The sequence below is a fragment of the Rhopalosiphum maidis genome, chromosome 3 (genome assembly GCF_003676215.2).
Source record: "Rhopalosiphum maidis isolate BTI-1 chromosome 3, ASM367621v3, whole genome shotgun sequence".
NCBI classification, from domain to species: Eukaryota; Metazoa; Arthropoda; class Insecta; order Hemiptera; family Aphididae; genus Rhopalosiphum; species Rhopalosiphum maidis.
Genome location: NC_040879.1, coordinates 62,012,260 through 62,034,139, shown reverse-complemented (window position 1 = coordinate 62,034,139; position 21,880 = coordinate 62,012,260). Strand labels below are relative to the sequence as shown.

The 21,880-nt window shown below is 39.5% G+C and overlaps 5 protein-coding genes across 5 annotated transcripts; 3 read left to right on the top strand and 2 right to left on the bottom strand.

Annotated features, from left to right (window-relative positions):
• Positions 1–1,823: 1,823 nt before the first annotated feature.
• LOC113557678 (zinc finger MYM-type protein 1-like) lies at positions 1,824–3,182 on the bottom strand. The gene is made up of 5 exons (XM_026963239.1): positions 3,092–3,182; positions 2,805–2,999; positions 2,578–2,711; positions 2,351–2,469; positions 1,824–2,259 (listed from the first exon to the last, which is right to left on the bottom strand). The coding sequence occupies exons 1-5, from the start codon at positions 3,180–3,182 to the stop codon at positions 1,824–1,826; spliced, it is 975 nt and encodes a 324-aa protein (XP_026819040.1).
• Positions 3,183–15,397: 12,215 nt separating this feature from the next.
• Positions 15,398–17,152, bottom strand: LOC113557679. The gene is made up of 3 exons (XM_026963240.1): positions 17,111–17,152; positions 16,096–16,381; positions 15,398–15,606 (listed from the first exon to the last, which is right to left on the bottom strand). Exons 1-3 carry the CDS (start codon positions 17,150–17,152, stop codon positions 15,398–15,400), a joined length of 537 nt encoding a protein of 178 aa, XP_026819041.1.
• An 867-nt stretch (positions 17,153–18,019) lies between these two features.
• LOC113557681 (interferon alpha-inducible protein 27-like protein 2B) lies at positions 18,020–18,466 on the top strand. The gene has a single exon (XM_026963241.1). It carries the CDS (start codon positions 18,020–18,022, stop codon positions 18,464–18,466), a length of 447 nt encoding a protein of 148 aa, XP_026819042.1.
• A 309-nt stretch (positions 18,467–18,775) lies between these two features.
• Positions 18,776–19,513, top strand: LOC113557682. Its single transcript, XM_026963242.1, has one exon. It carries the CDS (start codon positions 18,776–18,778, stop codon positions 19,511–19,513), a length of 738 nt encoding a protein of 245 aa, XP_026819043.1.
• Positions 19,513–20,658, top strand: LOC113557683. Its single transcript, XM_026963243.1, has one exon. The coding sequence runs from the start codon at positions 19,513–19,515 to the stop codon at positions 20,656–20,658; it is 1,146 nt and encodes a 381-aa protein (XP_026819044.1).
• The last annotated feature ends 1,222 nt before the right edge of the window (positions 20,659–21,880 follow it).

Genomic DNA, 21,880 nt, shown 5'->3' with positions numbered 1-21,880 from the left:
AACTTTTACGAAAAATTCGAGTAGAACTTTATTTGTTACAAATCACTTACAAACATCACGAACAGTAGACACACCAGATGTCCTCACTAGCACACGTCAGAGCAACAACTAAAGCTAAAACAGGGCGCTAACTCTTACATTACTATTCGAGCGCTCTCTGCCGGCACAAGTTTTATCAGTTATTACAGAAGTAATTAAATTGTTTGCATTTTTTAATTAAATTGACAATTTCAGATGGTTCAATTGGTCTTAAAAATATTAAATTAGCAATGAAGCAATTTTTATTTAGATGAGAGAAGGGAACTTTTTTAAAATTACTAATTTTAATATTCATATATATTTCTGTACCAACATTAGAGAAGAAAGTATTAAACTCGCGCACAATATCCTTTTTCTCAGTTAATTTAGCACCATTTTTGTCTTCTATGTTATAAACTTATTTTATTACATTTAGTAATATTAGTTGCTTCTTTTATTAGATTCCATACTTTTTTAGTTTTAAGAATATATGCTTTTATTGTATATAACCACTATCGATTTTAAAATAATTGTGAATAAACATGTCATAAATACATGTTTTAGAAATATCTGTAATTCGAGTGAAATCGTTTATAGCAGAAGTATAACCAAATTTTGCTAAAGTGTTTACATATAAATTAGATTCAATTAAGTCATCAAATAAATTGATGTTAATGTCACCGTACAGTGGCTTGTATCCAAAAAAAAAATTGTTGCTGCTTTAATAATTTTAGGTGACCTACCCCTCTAAATTTTGTTATACCTAATAACTACCGATAAAATGTTGCTAAATTGTTTATTTGATTTCCTATTATTTAATATACCAATTTAATTTAATAAATTACATTTTTGCGATAGTAGTACAATCGCTATCGGTTTTAAAAAATATGTATAAATAAAAATAACCATTAGGTAATTATAATATTTTATTTAAATTAACATCTTTGATAATTCAGTGCTGTTTGATGCAAATTTTTCTAAAACTAAATTTGAATTTTTATACAAGTCTTGTTTACATGTGATTAACATTAAATCTTCTAAACGTGTGTTATTCATAGTAGTTCTTAAACGAATTTTAATTATTTTAAGCTTTGAAAATGTCCTTTCTGTAGTAGCACTTGAAACAAGAAGTGTCAAAGCAATTTTAAGGGCAATATTAAGTGTTGGAAACACTGAACCTAAGTTACCCGCATGAAAAATGTGATACAGAGCTTTCATACTCCCTACATTAAGCGCTTTTCTAGGTTCCATTTTAATTTTATTATCTGATTCTGATGAAAATTCTTTATCTTCTCGTTCTTCTTCTAAGAGGTATTTTCCATGCAAATATTTAGGCTGATTAATATTTTCTTCAAGTGAGGTAAAAATATTTGAAAAATGAATGTACTCCTTGTTTAAACAGTCCTGATCAACATACTTTCCATAAACCTTACAAAATATTGAAAAAGCATCTTTTTGAAATGATGCTAGATTCTTTTTCACTTCATTTAGCCTTTTTTTACTGAATAATGACAAATCTTTATAAATTCCGATTGAACTATTACCAAAGTATTCGTCAAATGCTGAATTTATTATGTCCAAACAAACATAAAATGTATTAACTCTGAAGTTTTTTATTGGATCTATTATAGGATCATCAGAAGCCTCTTCACCTGGCATTTTTTTTTACGACGAATTCTTTGATTAAGCTTATTAGATAATTAAAATTAGCTAAATTTGTTCATAAAATCATAAACATCAATTAATATCTTATTAAAAATATTAGTATCTCGAAGGTTCTGACAGCTAACTGAGCATTTTGTATGCTATTCATAGCTGAAAGTTAGCAAGGTCCTTTGTAATAAAATGTTGACTGATCCAAGAATCCCAAATATGTATTTAAAACAGAATGCTATTAACAAAATCCGCCTAGAAAGAACGTATTCTATAAGACAGCCAGCAATATATCCAGTACTTTGGTCATTACAGCCTTCTTTATTTCGGACATTATCCAAAGTTTCAGAGACAGCTTTGAATGTTTCCAATATATAATTAAGGGCGTATCCATGAGACATCCAACGTGTTGTAGCGACTCGCTCTAACCTATGAGTTCTTTTACCATAATAATAATCTTGTTTAGTTTCATAAATAGCCACTCTTTTCTTACTTCCACATATAAAATTGTAAACAGACTCTAGATTACCAAAAAGATCTATGGCATTTAAATTGCAACCGACAGATTTAGCAACGATTAAGTTTAGCCTAAAAGAAAAAAAATATATGTAAAAGAATAGTAATAATAATAATAATAATAATAATAAATAACTACGATAAAAACTAAAATGTAATTTACCTATGTGCGTAATACCAAATGAAAATTGCAGATGGACATTTTTGTTGTACATAAGTTTTTAATCCACGAAATTTACCTCTCATATTTTGAGCACCATCATAAGACTGTCCCACTAAATACTGTTCTCAGTAAATCGATAAATTAGCACACAGTTTTTCAAAAATATTAAATAATTAAAAGCCAGTCGTATTTGATGATTCTCTTAGCGCTATTAACCGCTCAGATACAGTTCCTGCTGTTGAATTGACATAACGTACTACAAATGATATTTGTTCTTTTCTAGATAAATCAAACGTCGAATCAACTGATATACTAAAAAACCGGGCAATTTTTAATTCCTCTTGTATTGATGTTCTTATTGCTGATGGAAGTGATCCTATTAACTGATTCTGTCTTATATTTGAAATAAGACTAACATTTTGTTTTTTTGTTGATAATTACAATTTAGTTATACATGAAGCAAGGGATGGAGAACGTTTAGACATCAAGTGTACTAAATCTAAAAAGTTTTCTCGGTTATCCAATTCTTCTTTTAAACTTTCTTTATGCCCACGAAATGCAATACAGTTTTTTGCAAGGAAAAAAGTAATATCAATCAAGTCTTGAAAAATCTCTTTGTTTATAGCTTTGTCTCGCCTATATTTTTCTTCTAATAAAGGTAGTAAGGGTAATGATATTTTTTCAATTTTAATTTAAGGGAAGCTTCAATATGTGCTTCTGAACATTCGTGAATTTGCTGACTTGACAAAGTTCTTGACCACGAAACAACTCCATCTACAGACCACGCTGTGTTAATATTGCGCCAAAACAATAAACAATGATGACAAAACATTTTGTCACTTGAAATGGAATAACTGAGTCAATCTCTTCTGACATTTACATTCCCAGGTAGAGATTTCCAATACCATGAAGTCTGAAAAATGCGACCATATTTATCTTTGGAAAAACACAAGTAGGAAGATCTTCAATAGTTGGCTGCATAGGTCCTTTTTTAATTAAAAAATCAACTATCGTAGGTGATAAATCAATAAGCATTTAATATTTATCCGGATCGTTAGATAAATCTACATGATTGGTTTCAGCTGGTTGTACAGGTTGAGAATCATTACCTATGAATTAAAATAAGTTAACTAGGTAATAGAAATACAAAATCTGGCATAAAATAAATTATAATAACAATTATTACCATTAGTTTTATTCAAAAATGCACAAGTAAGCAAAAACATTAATAAACGATAATATAAATAATTTTATATATACATAATTAGTTCCCGACGAACAGTCGTCATGAGTGCACGTGTTTTTCACCGCTCTATCAGATTTCTTCTGTATCTCGCTTTCGTGTTCATTTTACCCGTTTAAATGTATACGTGAATAAACAATTAATCTTCCACTCAAGTATACGCGAAAATAAGTGTCCTGATTCTTCTCAAAAATTAAAAACTAAAAATTTTTAATTAACCGGTAAGAAAAAAAAAATCACTTTTAATAGTCCACAACATTACGCAACCAACGCGCGATAGCGCGGCGCACAGCGCCGAACGCCAATCACCGATAATAAACCGGATCATCGTTATCTCCAGCACAGTCCACAAGCTCGTACACACACACACACACACACACACACACACACACACACACACACACACACACACACACACACACACACACACACACACTGCCACGACGTACCGTGCCACAATAATCATAATCGTATTATCCTCACATCTGCCGCTTTCACTACAAAGATGTCAAATCAATCAACCAAAATAGTACCTCCGCTAAAAATAAAAATAAACCGAGCAAACAAAAAAATCTTATCTGAGGATGAAAACAGCCTTCGTTCTCCACGAACCCCTCACAACAAAAATCCACCACAAACCACTCCGAAAATATTCTCGTCACCAAACCGCTATGCAGTTCTCCAAGACACAAGCACTTTCAATTTTGACGATACAACTATTAACACTGAAATAAACGAATCATTCAACCGCGACCATGCCGACTCCATAGAGATGACCGCACCAAACGAGACGGGAAAAAAAGACAAAATACCACCAATTTTCATTTCAAACCAAAATCTTAACTACAAACTTCTTTGTGAATCACTCGTAGAAATCGTCGGAGAAAACGGTTTTTATTGCAAGACTTCTCAAAAAAACATAAAGCTTCAAGCCAACACCTCCGACGACTATCGTCAAATCATTCATTTCCTTAACGGCCAAAGCAACGCGTAATTTCACACATTTCAACTCGACAGTGAAAAGCCTCTCAGAGTTGTAATTCGCAACCTCCACCCTTCTTCGACCTGCGAAGACATAAAATCAGCTTTGGAAAACTTTAATCTCACCATAATACAAGTAGTGAACGTTCGACAACGGCATACAAAAATACCACTCCCGCTCTTTTTTGTCGATCTAGCTATAGATGAAAACTGTAAAACAATCTTCGATATCACCTCTATCCTCCACACAAAAATTAAAGTGGAAGAACCGCATAAGCGCCGGGAACTAGTACAATGCCAAAACTGTCAGGACTACGGCCACACCCGTACCTACTGCAATTATACCCCACGTTGCGTCCGCTGTAGTAAAAATCACGCCTCGTCTTCTTGCGACAAACCAGATAACGTTCCACCTACCTGTGCCTTCTGTCAAGGAAACCATCCGTCCAACTACAGAGGATGTCAGATTCATAAGCAACTGCAAAAACAACGCTACAAACCAACTCATTCAACTCCCCCCCCCAAAATGTTAACCCCTCTAGACCACAAGCTAGCCCTCAGACGACACTCAGACCCTTCCCACCCACAGCCTCTCAACCACAAAGATTTTATTCTCAAGTAACCTCTGGCATAAAACAAAACACCTCACCCCCTAACATAAATCAACAAATCGATATTAACTCAACTCTTAACAATTTCATATCAGAATTTAGGTCTATAATAACCCCACTTATATCTCTCCTTACTACTGTTATTTCACGTCTTATTGAAAATAACAATGGTAAATAACTCTTTCACATCAAACTCTCTTATTATTATCCTTTGGAACTGCAATGGCATTCTAAATCACGTAAACAAACTAATCGCCGTGTTACACGAGAAAAGAATAGATATAGCTCTTATATCCGAATCCCATCTAACCGAACGCTCCAAAATAAACATTCCTGGCTATCACCTAATCACTTCTCATCACCCAGATGGAACTGCACACGCCGGCTCCGCAATACTAGTTCGAACTTTTATACACTTCAACTCTCTCCCAAACACAACCAAAGACTATTTACAAGCTTGCGCGATCTCTATTAACTTAAACCATATTCCTATAACAATAGCCGCGGCCTACTGCCCTCCTAGACACAACATAACAACACAACAGTTCAAACAATTTCTCACTTCGCTAGGTCACAACTTCATTGTTGGTGGAGATTTTAATGCGAAACATCCTCATTGGGGTTGTCGAACGAGCAACTCCCGTGGAAATAACCTATTACAGCTCATCTCTCCCGAACAATACCAAGTTTACTCTCCTCCACTTCCAACTTACTGGCCCACATCCCCAAACAAACGTCCAGATATACTTGATTTTTTTATCTCAAAAGCTCCAAATCACCTTTTTCGTCACGTAGAAAACTTTAATGACTTACACTCCGACCACTCAGCTGTATTACTCACTATCAATTCCACATCTCCTATCAATTTCAACAACCCTTATTTAACAAATAAAACCACTGACTGGGAGAAGTTCAACGACCTGCTCCTAAAAACCACTAAACTTGATATAAAATTAAAATCCCCAGGTGATATCGAAGACGCCATAACAAATCTAACAACGGCTATTCAGTCTGCTGCATGAAACTCTACCACTTTAACTACAAACATCCAGAAACCTTTTCAGCTAAACTTATCCACATATATACGTAACCTTATAACTGAAAAAACGACGTGTTAGATCACTATGGCAAGTTACTAGATATCCTTCAGATAAAACACGTCTTAATACGCTAACAGCACATTTAAAGAGGTTACTGATTAAATTTAGAAACGACTCGTATTACAAACACATAGCATCTCTCTCTATCCAGGACGGCTCAATCTGGAAAACTACAAAAAGAGTGCTTAGAGACAAACCTTGTTTCCCTCCTCTTAAAAATCCTAACGGCTCATGGGCCATTAATGATTCAGAAAAATCTGAACTGTTCCAAAACCATTTGACCGAAGTTTTTAAGCCACACACTAATATTGAATATCAATCCATATCTAATGACGTTACAAACTACTTGTTATCGCCGCTGCAAATGTCCTTACCACCAAAAGCTTTTTCACCAGCCGAAGTCGAACACTGCATATCAACCTTTCCCAAAAAAAATCTCCTGGCTTCGACCTCATAACATATGAGGTCGCAAGACGCCTACCGAGGAAAACTCTAATTCTTCTTACATATACAGGGTGGGGCGTGGTTACTTCCTTATCTGAAACTCTCACAACTGAGCGGCTATTAATAGTAGAGCGTTGGTTTATGGCTTGTTCGAAAGCACGTTATCTAAGGTTTTTGTTATGACTAGTTCAGTGTCAACAATGCAGTGGACAAAGCAAGAGCGCGCGTTCGCCGTGGAGGCCTACTTTTCTTTCAGCCGTTCGATCATCGCAACTCAGCGTGCTTTCAGAAACCATTTCAATATCGCACCTGCAGGTCGTGTACCAGATCGGAAATCGATTTTTTTGTAGGTGGACACGTTCAGGGATACCGGTAGTGTACAGAAGAAACATAATGGACCTTCCAGAACCGTCAGGACGCCAGAAAACATCGAAAGGGTAAGGACGGCGATTTTGAAATCCCCTAGGCGATCTGCACACAAACATTCGGCTGCTTTAGGGATTTCTAGTCGCACAGTGAGACGAATTCTTCATGAGGAACTTAATTTTCACCCATACAAATTGGCAGTGGTGCAACAACTTAATCCACGCGATTACGTTGCGCGAAAAATGCATGTGAAGCCTTCCTCGAAAACCTGCCTCAGGACGCCCTTGTTTTCTTTAGTGACGAGGCACATTTCCATATTTCAGGATGTGTGAACAAACAAAACATGCGATATTGGAGCCCCACTAACCCGAGAGAACTTCATGAGCAGCCTCTGCATACAGAACGTATGACTGTTTGGTGTGCAATATCCAGAATCGGCATTATTGGCCCATGGTTCTTTGAAGAGAACGAAAAAGCAGTTACGGTCAATTCTGAACGTTATGTCAGCATGATTGTGAATTTTTTTATGCCCAAACTTGAAGAAATGAATGTAGGGGAAGTGTGGTTTCAACAGGATGGCGCCACAGCTCACACGGCAAGAAGGTCAATGAATATTTTGCGTGAACACTTCCCCGAACGGCTTATCTCTCTTAGAGGTGATCTTCAGTGGCCAGCACGATCGCCAGATTTAGCCCCATGTGATTTTTTCCTGTGGGGCTACCTTAAATCGTCGGTATACACTGATCGTCCAAAGACCCTTCGTCATCTCAAAAACAATATTCGTGATGCTATCGCTGACATAAGCACAGATATGCTGGAAAAAGCGGACAACAATTTCAAATTCCGACTATCTCAGTGCATTGATGAGAACAGTGGCCACCTTCGAGATGTCGTTTTTAAAACCAAATAAAATAAAACTTTAAATGTACTTCTATACACAGAAAAAATAATTGAATCAATATTGCCAATAATTTTTGTGTTATGATTTTTTAAAATAAGAAAGTAACCACGCCCCACCCTGTATTTTTAACGCCATACTCCGTCTCTCGTACTTCCCACTTCAGTGGAAATTTTCTATTATAGTAGTTATCCCAAAACCCGGAAAACCCCCAGACTCTCCAGCTTCTTACAGACCTATAAGTCTTCTCCCTTTTTTTTCAAAAGTTCTGGAAAAACTAATACTCAAAAGAATAACCCCAATAATATCTGACTCAAGAATTATCCCAAATACTCAATTCGGGTTCCGTAATTTTCATTCAACTACTCACCAAATCAATCGTATAACAGACACAATCTCAGCTTCACTAGAAAAAAAACAATATTGTACCGCAGTCTTTCTTGACGTCGCACAAGCCTTCGACCGGGTGTGGCATACCGGCCTCCTCTATAAACTTAAAAAGATTGTACCACCGTAATTTTACTTAATTTTCCAATCTTACCTCTCCGAACGTCAATTCGCTGTTCGATACCGCACAAGTTTATCATTTTTATCCACAATAAACGCTGGAGTCCCACAAGGAGCGATAGCTGCTCCTCTTCTTTTTAATATATTCATCGCTGACCAACCGATCTCACCAAACACCTAAGTAGCTGAATACGCTGACGACAAAGCCATTCTCTCCGTCCACGAAAATCCTCTCACGGCTTCTGAAAACCTCCAATCCCACCTTCATGAGCTAGAATCTTGGTATAAAAACTGGAAAGTTAAAATTAACGAAACGAAATCATGGCATATTACCTTTACACTCAAATACAGAATCTGCCCCCCCCTCGATAACATTAAATAATATTATAATACCGACATCGAATACAACAAAATATCTTGGAGTACATTTCGATAAAAAACTGAACTGGGCACACCATATCCACTGTACAAAACTCAAAATAAACACCCGTCTACGCTTACTTAGACAAATCCTGCATTCAAAGTCGAAACTTACTCTGCACACAAAACTTAATCTCTATAAGCCTCTCCTAAAACCAATATGGACTTACGGTATTCAGATCTGGGGATCCGCCAAAAAATCAAACTTGAATAAAATCCAAATATCCCAAAATAAAATCTTACGCCTAATCACTAATGCTCCATTCTACGTAACAAATCAAACATTACACTCAGGCTTAAAAATGAAAACAATCGCTCAAACTGCTACAAATTACTATGCTCGATACCACAACTCTTTAAAAAATCATCCGAACAACCTCGCAAAAGATTTGACTTTACCTATCCTTGGAAACCCTCCCAAAAGACTGAAAAGAAAATGGTGCCGCGACCTTCTCTTTAATTAATCCTATACTCGTATAATATAATGCCCTAAGGAGTGTCGTCAATGGGCGGCTTCTCCAAATCAAATTTTCAATGTCTGTTTTTTTCTATATTATCATTTACTCAAATTGTATAGATTGTGTAACGCAAATAGAAAAAAAAAAAAATATAAACATAATTAAACACCATTGATCAGAATTTCATTATATTATAATATGGTACAATGGTATAATAGTTAAACATGCAAATGGACTTGGAACGTTAATACAATTTAAACAAATTAAACTAAATACATTCTATAAATAAGTGCTAAGTTAAGTAGGTTTTAGGTATACAATGTTATACTTTTTTTAAATCTTGATTTTGTACCATGAATGTTGTATTTCACGAGGATGAGGTTAAAATATAACGCATAACAACTCAACGGTTACAATACGAATGAAGTTTATTTAACGATATACATTAGTAAAGGTTATATATGAAAATATATACCTATTAATATAAAATAGAACATTATAACCAATTACAACTGTGGTAACAGTGTTGCCAAATATATTACAGACATTATAATGAACATAAAATTGTTGATAATAGTATTAATAATAAGTATTTTATAATTAAATGTTAAATAATATAATTTCCAATTATAAAACAAATATAAATGTTATTGTGTTAACAAAAAATAAGTATCATTAACCTAGTTCCTTAGATAAGCAATTTATTAAAATAAACAATCATACAAACATGAAACAAGCAACACATAAGGGCAAAACCATCAATTGATGAACATGAAACACAGGCTACTTTGGTAAATATTTAAATACAATACCATCTGATGTACTGGGCACTACCACTTAAAAGTCTATCATATTATTAACATTATTTATAGTTTCACTTGCAGAAGATTTGCATTTTGTAATAATTTGTTCTAAAATATATGATAATGTATATAATGTACTGGGCATTGACAGGTCCATCACAATACGCGCATATTATAAATTTTGGTCGTGACGATATATTTAGTTTACTTTTAAACCGTCTTCGTAAAAAGTATCAATAGCACCTTATGCTTTAAACTTGTGTTTTAAAAATTAAAAATAATAGAACAGAAAATAATAAATTAATAACACCTCAACAATTATTATGCTTTTACTTTATATCGACTCGTAGTTCGCACCGTTGTAGAATAAAACCTATGAGCGATTAATCACAAATGACAATATGTAAACATTGTAAACATTGGGTAAAACCATGAGTGTATATAAATAGCTGACAGTAGATAAACGGAAAATGCAATAATTATCACGACAATGAATCGTTGTTATCTATGTTCATAGTAGACAAACGACATTAGTACCAGACTGGTACAACACTACCACAGAATAGAATATTAAAACTATGTTTTCTGTGGACTGTGATTAAACATAACCTAACTTCTAAAATCGTTTTGTTTTCAATAAAACTATTAAAGGTACCTTTATAGCCAAATATACTATATAGGTAGATACTCCAATACTATAATTATATTTATATTATAATGGATGTGATAAATTTAAATGCAAAGACAGGTATCATGGGCGTCAGTCGTTTCGAAAACGATTCTGAACGGAGATGATTTGTCAGTCTATGATAATTAATAGGATTTATCAGTGGTTCCCAATTAGCATTGAGCCACGGACCCTTAACTAAAACTTAAATTGGACGGGGGACACCTTATTTGTGATTACTTACTTTTCAATTTCGTTATCTACCTATCTATTAATTTATAATACCTGGAATTTCAAACCACTACATGTTTAATAATTCCACTAAAAAAAATAAAAATATCACTGTAGTACTACATAACCATGGACCCCAACATCAACACGCGAACCACCAATTGGTAACCACTGGGATATACCAATATTTAAATTGTAATATATCGTTATTTTACGCGATTTCGCAAAAAATTAAAGTCCATACACTCATACAATTTTTCTATATTGACGTTGGAATTTTTTTTTACATTTATTTGAATCATAAAAATTTTACGAATTTTCAACTTCAAAATTTCTTGCAAATTTTCGTGATTTTGATATATTGCGTAAACATGTATTCTTGTCTGCGGTTTGAAACCAGCTTTGATACTTCCGCTTTCTTTGAAAAATTTTCTAGCATTGCATCTATTCTTTTCATATACTTAACCGTTTTTTTCTTCTCAAAATTGTATTTATTTACCTTCTTTGTTCATTGAAAATACTAATGTTTTCCTGGGATGCGTTTTGCGATATCTTTTTTCTCAAAAAAATCCTTTTGTTTATTGCATTGCTACACAGATTGTTGATCCAATCCTTTTTTCGTTGTTCATTTCCAAAATTAGATTTGTGCTGTTAGTCACTACGTGTTTTATTTGTTTCCATTTACTGTTAACATTGTCATTTGCATGGTCTGTCTTTTTTAAGCTACCTATTACTTTCAAGATTTTGCCGTATGTTTTCCGCATACTTTCTGCTTATTTCGCTATTTTCTGATGTTTGTACATTGTATCTTTCTCTTTTATGTCATTTTCCATTTCACTGATAGTCTTACTGTCTTAGATCGAACTTTGCGTAAAGTAGATAGTGATCAGTATCTGCATCTGCTCCTCTATATTTTCTCACATTTTGGATGCAGCTACTATGTCTTTTGTTTATTAAAATGTGGTCTATTTGATTGTGTGTCCTACCGCCAAGGGTGTACTTTTGTATGTCTTTTCGGAGAAAAAAAGTGCTGCTTATAATGAGCTCTTTAGAGCAACATTTACCAGTCTTTAACCATTGCTGATGCTATGTAAGCTGTATGGTCCTATTGTAGGTCTAAAGCTACTTTCTTTTCCGATTTTTGCATTTATCCCTTTCAGACCCCATGTCCTCTTTAAGAGACATGGCAAAATATTATTTATTACAATTACTATGATGATGCATTTTATTCAATTGTATAATGAGTTTGTAGGAAAAATACCATAGAATCCGAAAATAATTTTATAAATGACGTGTTATACGTATTTCTATAAATATTCACATTATTATCTGATATTATTTTGTTGTAATGGATTCCATGTAATCGGTATACATAAATATTACTAGATTAATAACCAATAATGATAATGACTTGTTTTATTTTTTTTTTCTATTTATAACAACCGTTGAATTGTTTTGGTTCTATCCCCACTTTATTCCGTTTATTAAAACCCGGTTTATCGTATCCTTTTAACGTGTCTCTTAAAATGGACATTGGGACACAACGTTCGTATTTCATAATCGTCACTTCGTTATTTTGTTGTACTATCGTATGCCTGTACTACCACACACCTGTATAACAATATTATTATTATTACGCCACCGTATTTAGTATTTTATTATTTATTTTATTCAAAATGACTAAAGGGTTACGTGAATATGAAATTTTTGATTTATTGGGTGATAGTTAAATATCAGAATTAGATTTTAATTTTTTTCAACGTTTAATTTATTTGAACAGTTGCAAGCTAACCAAATATACTCTGTTGGTACTATTCGTACTAATAGATTCGCAAATCCACCCTTATTAACCGATAAACAATTAGTCAAAATGGGAAGAGGTACAGCCTTTGAAATTTCAACTGATACGGAGAATTGTAATTTATGTATGGTGAAATGGTATGATACAAGGTCTGTTACCTTAGTTTCCAATTATATAGGATCCGGACAGTTGGACACTGTAAGGCGTTGGGATAAAAATTAAAAATGTACGTCAATATTGAAAGGCCAGAAATAATAACAGCATACAACACATCAATGGGTGGTGTCGATATGGTAGATCAACTCATCAGTTATTATCGAACATATATACCAGGGGTGGCCAACATGACTATGTACGCGAGCCACGTGTATTAATAAAATTATATCAAGAACCAAATTATCTAATGTGTACTTTTATACCACAAAAGTAATAAAGATAGCAAACAGCCGATAAACATATCAAATTACGAAATATGAAATTATATCGTTTTTAATATAGTCTGTAGTCTGTGTTGAATAGTCCTATTGTAAACACCTCAATTTGTTTTGTAAAATATTTGTAATATTTAATAATTATATTTGTAATATTTTACCGATACTTATTGCGAAAGTTAGTTACGACGTCAATTTCTAATAAAGCGGTTAAATGCAAATATGAAGAAGAAAAACGGGAATTTAAATTAGAATGGGAAGAACTATACTTTTTCATACAGAAAAACGATAAACCATTTTGTCTCATATGTCAAGTTACATTATCACAGTTTAAGGTTAGTAATTTAAAACGGCATTACGAAACCAAATCACAGCACATTTAGTCGAGAATTTTCTATTGGTTCTGATTCGAGGAAAAATAAGCAATGTTCGATGAAATTAAAATTTGCTAAACAAACTAATGTTATGACAATGTTTACGAACGAGGCAGACGACTGTGTAGAAGCAAGTTTTGTAATTGCCTTTAATATTGCTCAAGCAAAACGTCCGTTTACGGACGGCGAGTAAATAAAAAAAAAATATTTTAGATGTAATTTCTGTTTTAAATCCTGAAAATCAAAAACTTTTAAAAATGGTTGAAAATGTACCAGTATCACGACATACAATAGAAAGGCGTATTTCAACAATTAGCTTTGATATTTTCACCAATTTAAAAAACAACATTGCTAATTGTTTATCTCTTAGTCTAGCTTTAGATGAATCTACCGATATCCAAGATAAACCTCAGTTAGCCATATTTGTTCGTTATGTTACGAGTGATGTAGATGTGAAAGAAGAGTTGTTAGATCTAATTTCATTGAAGGAAACTACTCGGGGTATTGACATTAAGATTGCTCTCGATGAAACTCTACAAAAAGCTGAAATTCCACTAAACAAAATTATAAGCATTTCAATGGAGCTCCTAGTATGGTGGGTTGTAAAAATGGATTAATAGGACTTTTAAAAAATGATACTAATTTCCCAGATTTTATACCTATTCATTGTATTCTACATAGAGAACACCTAACTGCTAAATATTTTAAATATGATCATGCGATGGATGTTGTTTTAAAAATTGTAAATTACATACGTTCAAGTGCAAAAACACAACGGCAGTTTAAAAACTTCCTAGAAGACATAAAAGATGATATTAGTTAGATGGTTGTCGGTCAATAACATTTTAACTAAATTTTTTCAATTAATAGAACCAATCAAAGTATTTTTAATATAAAAAAATAAAAGTTTTCCTCAACTTTCAAATTCAAATTGGTTAAGAGATTTGGCATTTTTCACCGACATTATGCAACATTTATCAACATTAAATGTATCTCTTCAAGGTCAAAATAAATTAGTTAATGACCTAGGGCAAAAAGTATTTAGTTTTCAAAATAAAGGAGCGGCATTACATCTAAGATTTACTAATTTAGATCGGAGACCTCGACAATTTTGATAAAATCCACGAACTGGCTGACCACTAACTGACTTGGTTAACAATGATCTGCATGATGATGGAATCCAATGTATTTTGATTTGGCAACACGTACTTGAGGTGCACCATTGACCTAAGAAATCTCAAGATTTGTTTCACCATTTAACTTACGTTTTTCAAGCTCAGCATGATAGGACATAAGCAGAGTATGCTGCATCAACGTTTTATCACTGACTATACGAAAACCCGTAGGAAATTGAACACCATTTTTCACCAAATCTCTTAAGTACGATACCAATTTATTAAAGGACTCACTTCTACCACACAACAGCTTGATTGGACGAGATTTTCCAGCAACAACTTTACCAATTCAAATAACTTTGGAGTTATCTGAAATAACTATACTATGAGGTTCGAACAAATTGTGAATGGAAGAACTATCATCCGAAATCCGCTGGGCTGGTAAAGCCGAAGAGGACTCGGGTACACCATAAATAATTATATTTAAAGAGCATCTTTGACGCTCAAAGCTTTCCTGTAATATCTGAGAGAGAACATGGAAGCTTTGGCTAGGTGAACCAGTATCCTTCAAAGATGTAACTTTACCCTTAAGAATATTTAGTTCACTGCGTAAGGTGGTATTTCAAACTTTAATTCAATAATTTGCAAAGATAGTTGCTTTAGGTCATTTTTCAATTCCTCAAATTGCAAAGTTAGAGTGGACAAAATATTTTTATTTGTAGATAAAACTTCACAACGAAGTTTATCAAGAGCAGCCATAATGTCACTTTTTGAAGGAGGTATGGACAAAGTAGACCTTGAGTTGACTTTATTTGAATTAGTAGTAGTATTATTAGGAGTAGTTGGTTTACCAATACTGACAAAAATTATGACTACTTAGCACACAGTGTATATAAGACCGAGAAGTGTCAGTCAATACACACGCGATGTATATATCGTGTGCGGCGCAGCGCGGACCTTATCGGCAAAAATAATTAAGATTAAAGGTATTGATTTAAAATGAAAAACCGTGTTTTAATAACTGCAATGTAAACTTTATTATAAGACAATTTTATAATTAATTAGAAAAATTAGTTTCATGACAGCGTGGTCTACACTCTACGTAACTGGTAATGTAAAAAAAAAAAACATTTAAACATAACCTAGAATTAAATAATAATAAAAAGGAATTGTGTCTAACTTCAACACTCTCCTTCAATTTCAGCATAAAATTAATAAAAAAACAACAATATAATATATACAACTAAAATATTAAATGTGTAATCCAGTTTTTAACAGGTTATTCTTAAATTTACTTGTGGGCAGGGACTTTGTCAGCATATCAGATTCTTGATCAGTTGTATGAATGTATTTTAACTGTACCGTTCCGTCTTGAACTTTTTTTCGAATGTAGTGGAGTTTTATATCAATATGTTTGGTACGTTTATGGTATCCAGGATTTGATGTTAACTTTATGCAGCTTTGATTATCTTCATAGAGTAGTGTAGGTTCACTAACATCTAAATTTAAAAATGATATAGACTTCTTATCCATAGTACTCCACATATCGCATCGGTTCTGATTACAACTGTTTGTTGTTTTCTAGAACACCATGATATTGTGCAACCATAAAGTTTAATCAGATATCCTGTTGTAGATCGGCGATCGTTGATGTCATTACCCCAATCAGCATCAATATATGCAGACAAAATTTGAGGCATATTCATGTTTTTCTTATAACAAAGATTGTGATCAAGATTACTTCCTTTATAGGACGTTTATAACGTCGAACACGTTTCAGATGAACCTAATGTTGTTCAGTCGGATGATATTGATATCTGCTAAAATAACTAACAGCATGATACAGGTCTGGTCTGGTCCAAGCATTGCATACATCGAACAGCCAATCAATTATTTATATAGTCTGTCACAAATTTAATCATTTTTATCACAAGTTAGATTTAATTTGTGTTCTATTGAAGTTAATATTGGATGGCAATATATACCATATTAATTTTTTTTTGATACATTTTTCAAGTACTGTATTTTATCAATTTTTAAAGTGTCATGATTTCTTTCTATGTGAATGCCAAGAAAGAAATTCAATTCACCGCCATTAGTCATTTTAAACTCTTTCATGAGATTATCTTTAATTTTATTTACTTAATGTACGTGTTTACTGATAATTAATATATTATCAACATATAGAATAAGATAACTCAAAACTTCATCAGTGTCCGACTGAGAATGTAAACAATAATCATTGTCGGATCTCTTGAAACTTAGTTTGGTAATATATGTATGAAATCTTTCATTCCAACACTTACTTACCTGTTTCAGTCCATATAGAGATTTATTTAGTTTGCATACCATTTTTGTGTCTTCATTATTTTTGAATCCATCTGGTCACACCATATAAATTTCTTCATTGAGGTACCCGTTCAAAAATGCAGTCTTCACATCCATTTGATGAGCGCATAATGAATTCTCATTGATAAGTGCATTGATATATTGCTCGAACAGTTGTAAGTTTTGCAACAGGAGCATACGTGTCACTAAAATCAACTCCATATTTTTGAAGAAAACCTCTTGCCACTAATCTAGTCTTATATTTCAGGATGTTTCCTTCGTTGTCCCTTTTAATTTTGAAAAACCATTTACTGTCTATAGGTTTTCGTCCGGCAGGTAATTGTACTACCCCCCCGACGGGACCCACCTTGACGTGGTGGGGGGGCTCACCGCCAATCACTTGGTTGGTGCTAAGAGGTCTCCACTCTCGCGCCGGTCCTGACCTTAATTGGTTGGTATCGGCAGGTCTTGTCCCCCTGCTAACAACAGCAAACGGACACGGAAGGAACCGTAAACCACCATCGGGGGATTGATCGACCCCCGGTGCCCTGGTAGATCTGGACCATGGACTGATAACCGGACAGACGGCGCGAGGCTGGTGTCGTCAGTGGAGGCCTAGCCAACCACCAAACAAAATGGACAGTTCACGCACTAAGAAAACGGTTACTGCTTCAGGGGTATCGGAGACCCCAGAGCCGGCGGTTGGGGGACGGTGCTCGCCCCAGGTGTCGTCATCACTCGTAAGCACCAAAAGTGTAGAAGTGCTGAGGCAGGCTTCTACCGCCAGCAACGGAGCTGGTAGAGTTACATGCCGGAGGGAGTGCGAAACAGGCTCTCTCCAGTGGCCGGAAAGCCACTGAAGATACTGTAGGATCAACTGGAGCTGGATCGATGAGCATCCCCGACGGTTGGAAAAACCTTAGGGGCTGTTTGAAGGCGCAGGACGGAGACCTTAAACTCCTGACAGCCAAAGCGAGGGACCTCGAGCTGTGGTCTGTTAAAGTGAGAAGCATCGAAGCCAAGGCGGCTATAGAAGGGGTGCTTCTTGCTGTAGCAGCAATAGGTTCAGGCCGTGAAGCGGTGGCAAAGGCTGCCAACGCCATGACAAAGGCGGTCAACGATGGCGGTCAGTCCCGGAGTGGTGGTGCGGCAGCAGGCATGACGGGCGTATGTGCCTCTACGCAGACCATTGCGATTGGGACCAACCCGGTCAAAAGGGTCTGTGCGGGGACGCAGACGACAGACCAGGCGCAGCAGAAGCCACAACAGCGACAGCGCCAGCGGCAACAGCAGCAGCAACAACCACAGCAGAAGCCGCAGCAGCAGCAGCGGCAGTAACAGCAGCAGCAACAGAAGCAGCAGCAACAACAGCAGCAGCAGCAGCAGCAACAGCAGCAGCAGCAGCAGCAGCAGCAGCAGCAACAGCAACCTCCAAATACCAGGAAGCGGAGGCGAAGAGGTCCTCAGGGATCCGAGCAGCCCACATGGAGCCAGGTGGTCCAAAGGGGAAAGAGGAAATCCCCGTCCCGGCCCAAAGCCCAGCCTTCTCCGGCAACGGAGAAGATCTCATTGCTTCGCCAGAGAGCCCCTAGGACCGCAGCCGTCACCATTGACCGCCCGGCCGAGGGGGGTTCGCTGGCGGCAGTCATGAAAAGGGTGTCTGGTTCCGTGAGCTTGGCAAGTCTCGGGGTCAAAGTGGTGACTACGAGGCGCACCAAAGCCGGCGGAATCCTCCTCGAAGTGGAAGGCGAGGAAAAAGCCAGAATCCTGGAGAGGAGGATCCGAGAGGTGGTAGGAGAGGCCGCCAGAGTAAGAAGGCCCGAGCGGAAGACTCCCGTCCTCCTTCTGGATGTCCCTGAATGGGTAGAAGTGGAGGACGTGGTCGGAGGGCTCGGCGCGGCCGGAGTAGTCGTCGCGGCTCCTGACGTTGACCGAATTTCCATCAGGAAAAACGGTGGCAGCCGCGGCGACCGCGTCGCGAGGGTAGATTTACCTTTCCGCGACGCCATCGCTCTGGCCGAGGCAAAGGTGGTGGTGGTCGGCTGGACCCGTTGCAGGGTAAAGCTTCTTGAAAAGAAGCAAACCACCTGCTTCCGGTGCCAGCAAAAGGGCCACCTCGCCGCCGAGTGCCGCAACGCGGCAAAGCCTCGGGCCTGCTACAGGTGTGGAGCCACCAGCCACCTCTCGCGGGGCTGCTCGGAAGGCAGAAGAGGAAGCGGCGGTCCATCTTCGGTCGTTGGAGGAAGTATCAGCGGTGGTACAACAGTAGCGGTGGAGGAGGGGCCTGCCGAGATGCAGCCAGTGGCGGAGGAGTCGTCGCAGCAGTTGGCCGGGCGGCCGGCGAGCCGTTCCGCCTCCGCGTCGTCGTCGGAACCGCAGCCATGATGGAGCTAAGGTACGTGCAGACGAACCTGAACCACTGCCGGGCAGCCCAGGACCTGCTCGGGGAGTTCGTGAGGGCGGAAGACATCGCGGTGGCGCTGGTCAGTGAGCCGCAAGGTGGCGGTCGAACTGGCTGGCACTTCGACTCCACGGGTCGAGCCGCCTTAGCTGTCTTCCGCCCCGGACTCACACTCAGCGACATAGAGACGGGCGACGGGTTCGTAGCGGCTACCGTGGGGGGCGCGGTTCGCGCCTTCAGCTGCTATGCTTCCCCCGCCATGTCCGTCGCTGAGTTCGGGCAGTTCCTGGGTCGTCTCGAGGCTTCTGTGAGGAGGGATCGCGGTGTTGGAATCGACCTCATTGTTGGGGGAGATTTTAACGCCCGGTCGGCGTCCTGGGGGGACCGCCTCACGGAAGTCCGCGGTGACGATCTCGCCGCGTTCGCCGATTCCTTGGGGCTGGTCATCATCAACTCGGGTCGGGGACCGACGTTCTTCGGGAGGGGGAGGGGTTCGTGCGTCGACGTGACCTTTGCCTCCGAATCCGCCGCGAGGAAGATTCGGGGGTGGACCGTGCGTACGGACGTGGAGAACATGAGTGACCACCATCACTTGTGTTTTTCATATCGCACCGGACGCACGCTCCCGGACACCTCCGGTGATCCCCCGGCGGCGGCAGCGGCTGGTCGGCGGCATCCGGGTTGGCGTACTTCCCGGATGGACGCGGACCTGCTCGCCGCGGCCGTTCTCACCGTAGAGTGGACGGGAGCGACTCTGCCCTCGGTAGCTCCAGCCGGTTCCGGAGGCGCCGAAGCCATGGCCGAGAGGCTGGTCGGCTGCGTGACCGCGGCTTGTGACATGGCTCTCCCCCGGAGGAACCCACATCCTCGGGGAAGACCACCGGTTTACTGGTGGAACGGCAATGTCGCGGCCGCGCGCGCCGAATGCGTGCGAAGGAAACGGCTGTGGATCAGGCGTCGCGGACGCGCCCACGGCGGTGACGTGTCCGCGGCGGACGTCGAGCGAGACTACCGGGAGGCTCGAAAGGAGCTGAAGCACCGCATTCGCGAGGCGAAGGCGAAGTGCTGGGCAGAGTTGGTGAAGACCGTCGACGACGACCCCTGGGGAAACCCTATAAGGTCGTCTTGAAGAAGCTCCGTGGGCCCCCGGCGACGGCGTCGATGGAACCGCAGACGGTCTGCGACATCGCCGCCGTCCTCTTCCCCGAGGGGATAGAGACGGGGAGCCTGCCGATCTCGTGGGAGTGCGGCCCGAGGACGTTGCGGAGTTCTCTCTGGAGGAGGTTACCGCGGCGGTCGGTCGCTTCAGGAGCCGCTGCAGGGCGCCCGGTCCAGATGGCATTCCAAGCCGGGTCTGGGGCGTCGTGCACGCGGTGAGTCCTGGGTGGCTGGTCGACGTGTTCAACCTCTGCCTGAGGGAAGGCATCTTCCCCGGCCGGTGGAAGCGCGCTCGGCTCGCGCTTCTCGCCAAACCGGGAAAGCCGGAGGGGATGCCGTCTTCGTACCGTCCGCTGTGCCTCCTGGACGACGTCGGCAAGATCTTCGAGTTCCTGTTGGCGGTCCGGATGAACAGCCACATGTCCGCCTCGGGCGTCGAGTTGTCCGAAAGGCAGTTCGGCTTCCGGAGCGGACGGTGCACGGACGACGCGTTGCGGTTGCTTCGCGGGCGGCTCGCGACCGCCGTGAACGCACGCCGTTACGCCGTTGCCGTGAGTCTGGACATCCGGAACGCGTTCAACACCGTCGGGTGGGGAGTGGTGCGCGCGGCGTTGGTGCGGATGGGTTTCCCGCCATACGTACGACGGGTTCTCGATTCGTACCTCAGCGACCGAGTCCTGCATGTGTGCGACGACAGCGGGGGCGTTCCAGTGACCGTGGGAGTCACGTGCGGAGTCCCTCAGGGCTCCGTGCTCGGACCGCTCCTGTGGAACGTCGCGTTCGATACCGTGTTCCGCTTGCCGCTGCCCGCTGGTGTAACCATCATCGGGTACGCGGACGACACGCTCATTGTGTCGGAGGGGAACACGTTATCGGCGCTGCAGGACCGCGCGAACGCCGCCCTGGCTACGGTCGCCGGCCACATCGGGGACTTGGGGCTGCAGCTCGCCGTCGACAAGACGGAGGCTGTGGTCTTCAAGGCTCAGTATGGGTCGCCCGACCTGAGGCTGCGGATCGGGGATCAGGCCGTCCAGTTGTGCGAGACCCTCAACTATTTGGGGATCTTGCAAGAGGACGTGGTACAACGCGCACTTTCGCGCCGCGGCCGACAAGGCCAGGCGAGTCATGGCGGCGCTGCGCGGACTGATGCCTAACATCGGCGGTCCTCGCGAGAGCAGGAGGCGCCTGCTGGT

Bases quoted from the DNA above. Each gene is read 5' to 3' on its own strand.
- LOC113557682 (XM_026963242.1), top strand. From the start codon at position 18,776: ATGAAAAGGGTGTCTGGTTCCGTGAGCTTGGCAAGTCTCGGGGTCAAA.
- LOC113557683 (XM_026963243.1), top strand. From the start codon at position 19,513: ATGGAGCTAAGGTACGTGCAGACGAACCTGAACCACTGCCGGGCAGCC.
- LOC113557678 (XM_026963239.1), bottom strand. From the start codon at position 3,182: ATGTTTTGTCATCATTGTTTATTGTTTTGGCGCAATATTAACACAGCG. The intron at 3,000-3,091 runs GTCAGCAAATTC...TACCTTTATTAG, and splicing joins GTGGTCAAGAACTTTGTCAA to AAGAAAAATATAGGCGAGAC. The intron at 2,470-2,577 runs GTATCTGAGCGG...TACTGAGAACAG, and splicing joins TCAATTCAACAGCAGGAACT to TATTTAGTGGGACAGTCTTA.
- LOC113557679 (XM_026963240.1), bottom strand. From the start codon at position 17,152: ATGGTATGCAAACTAAATAAATCTCTATATGGACTGAAACAG. The intron at 16,382-17,110 runs GTAAGTAAGTGT...ATGGTGTTCTAG, and splicing joins CTCTATATGGACTGAAACAG to AAAACAACAAACAGTTGTAA. The intron at 15,607-16,095 runs GTAAATTTAAGA...ATTCAAATAAAG, and splicing joins GACAAAGTCCCTGCCCACAA to TCAACTCAAGGTCTACTTTG.
- LOC113557681 (XM_026963241.1), top strand. From the start codon at position 18,020: ATGAGCATCCCCGACGGTTGGAAAAACCTTAGGGGCTGTTTGAAGGCG.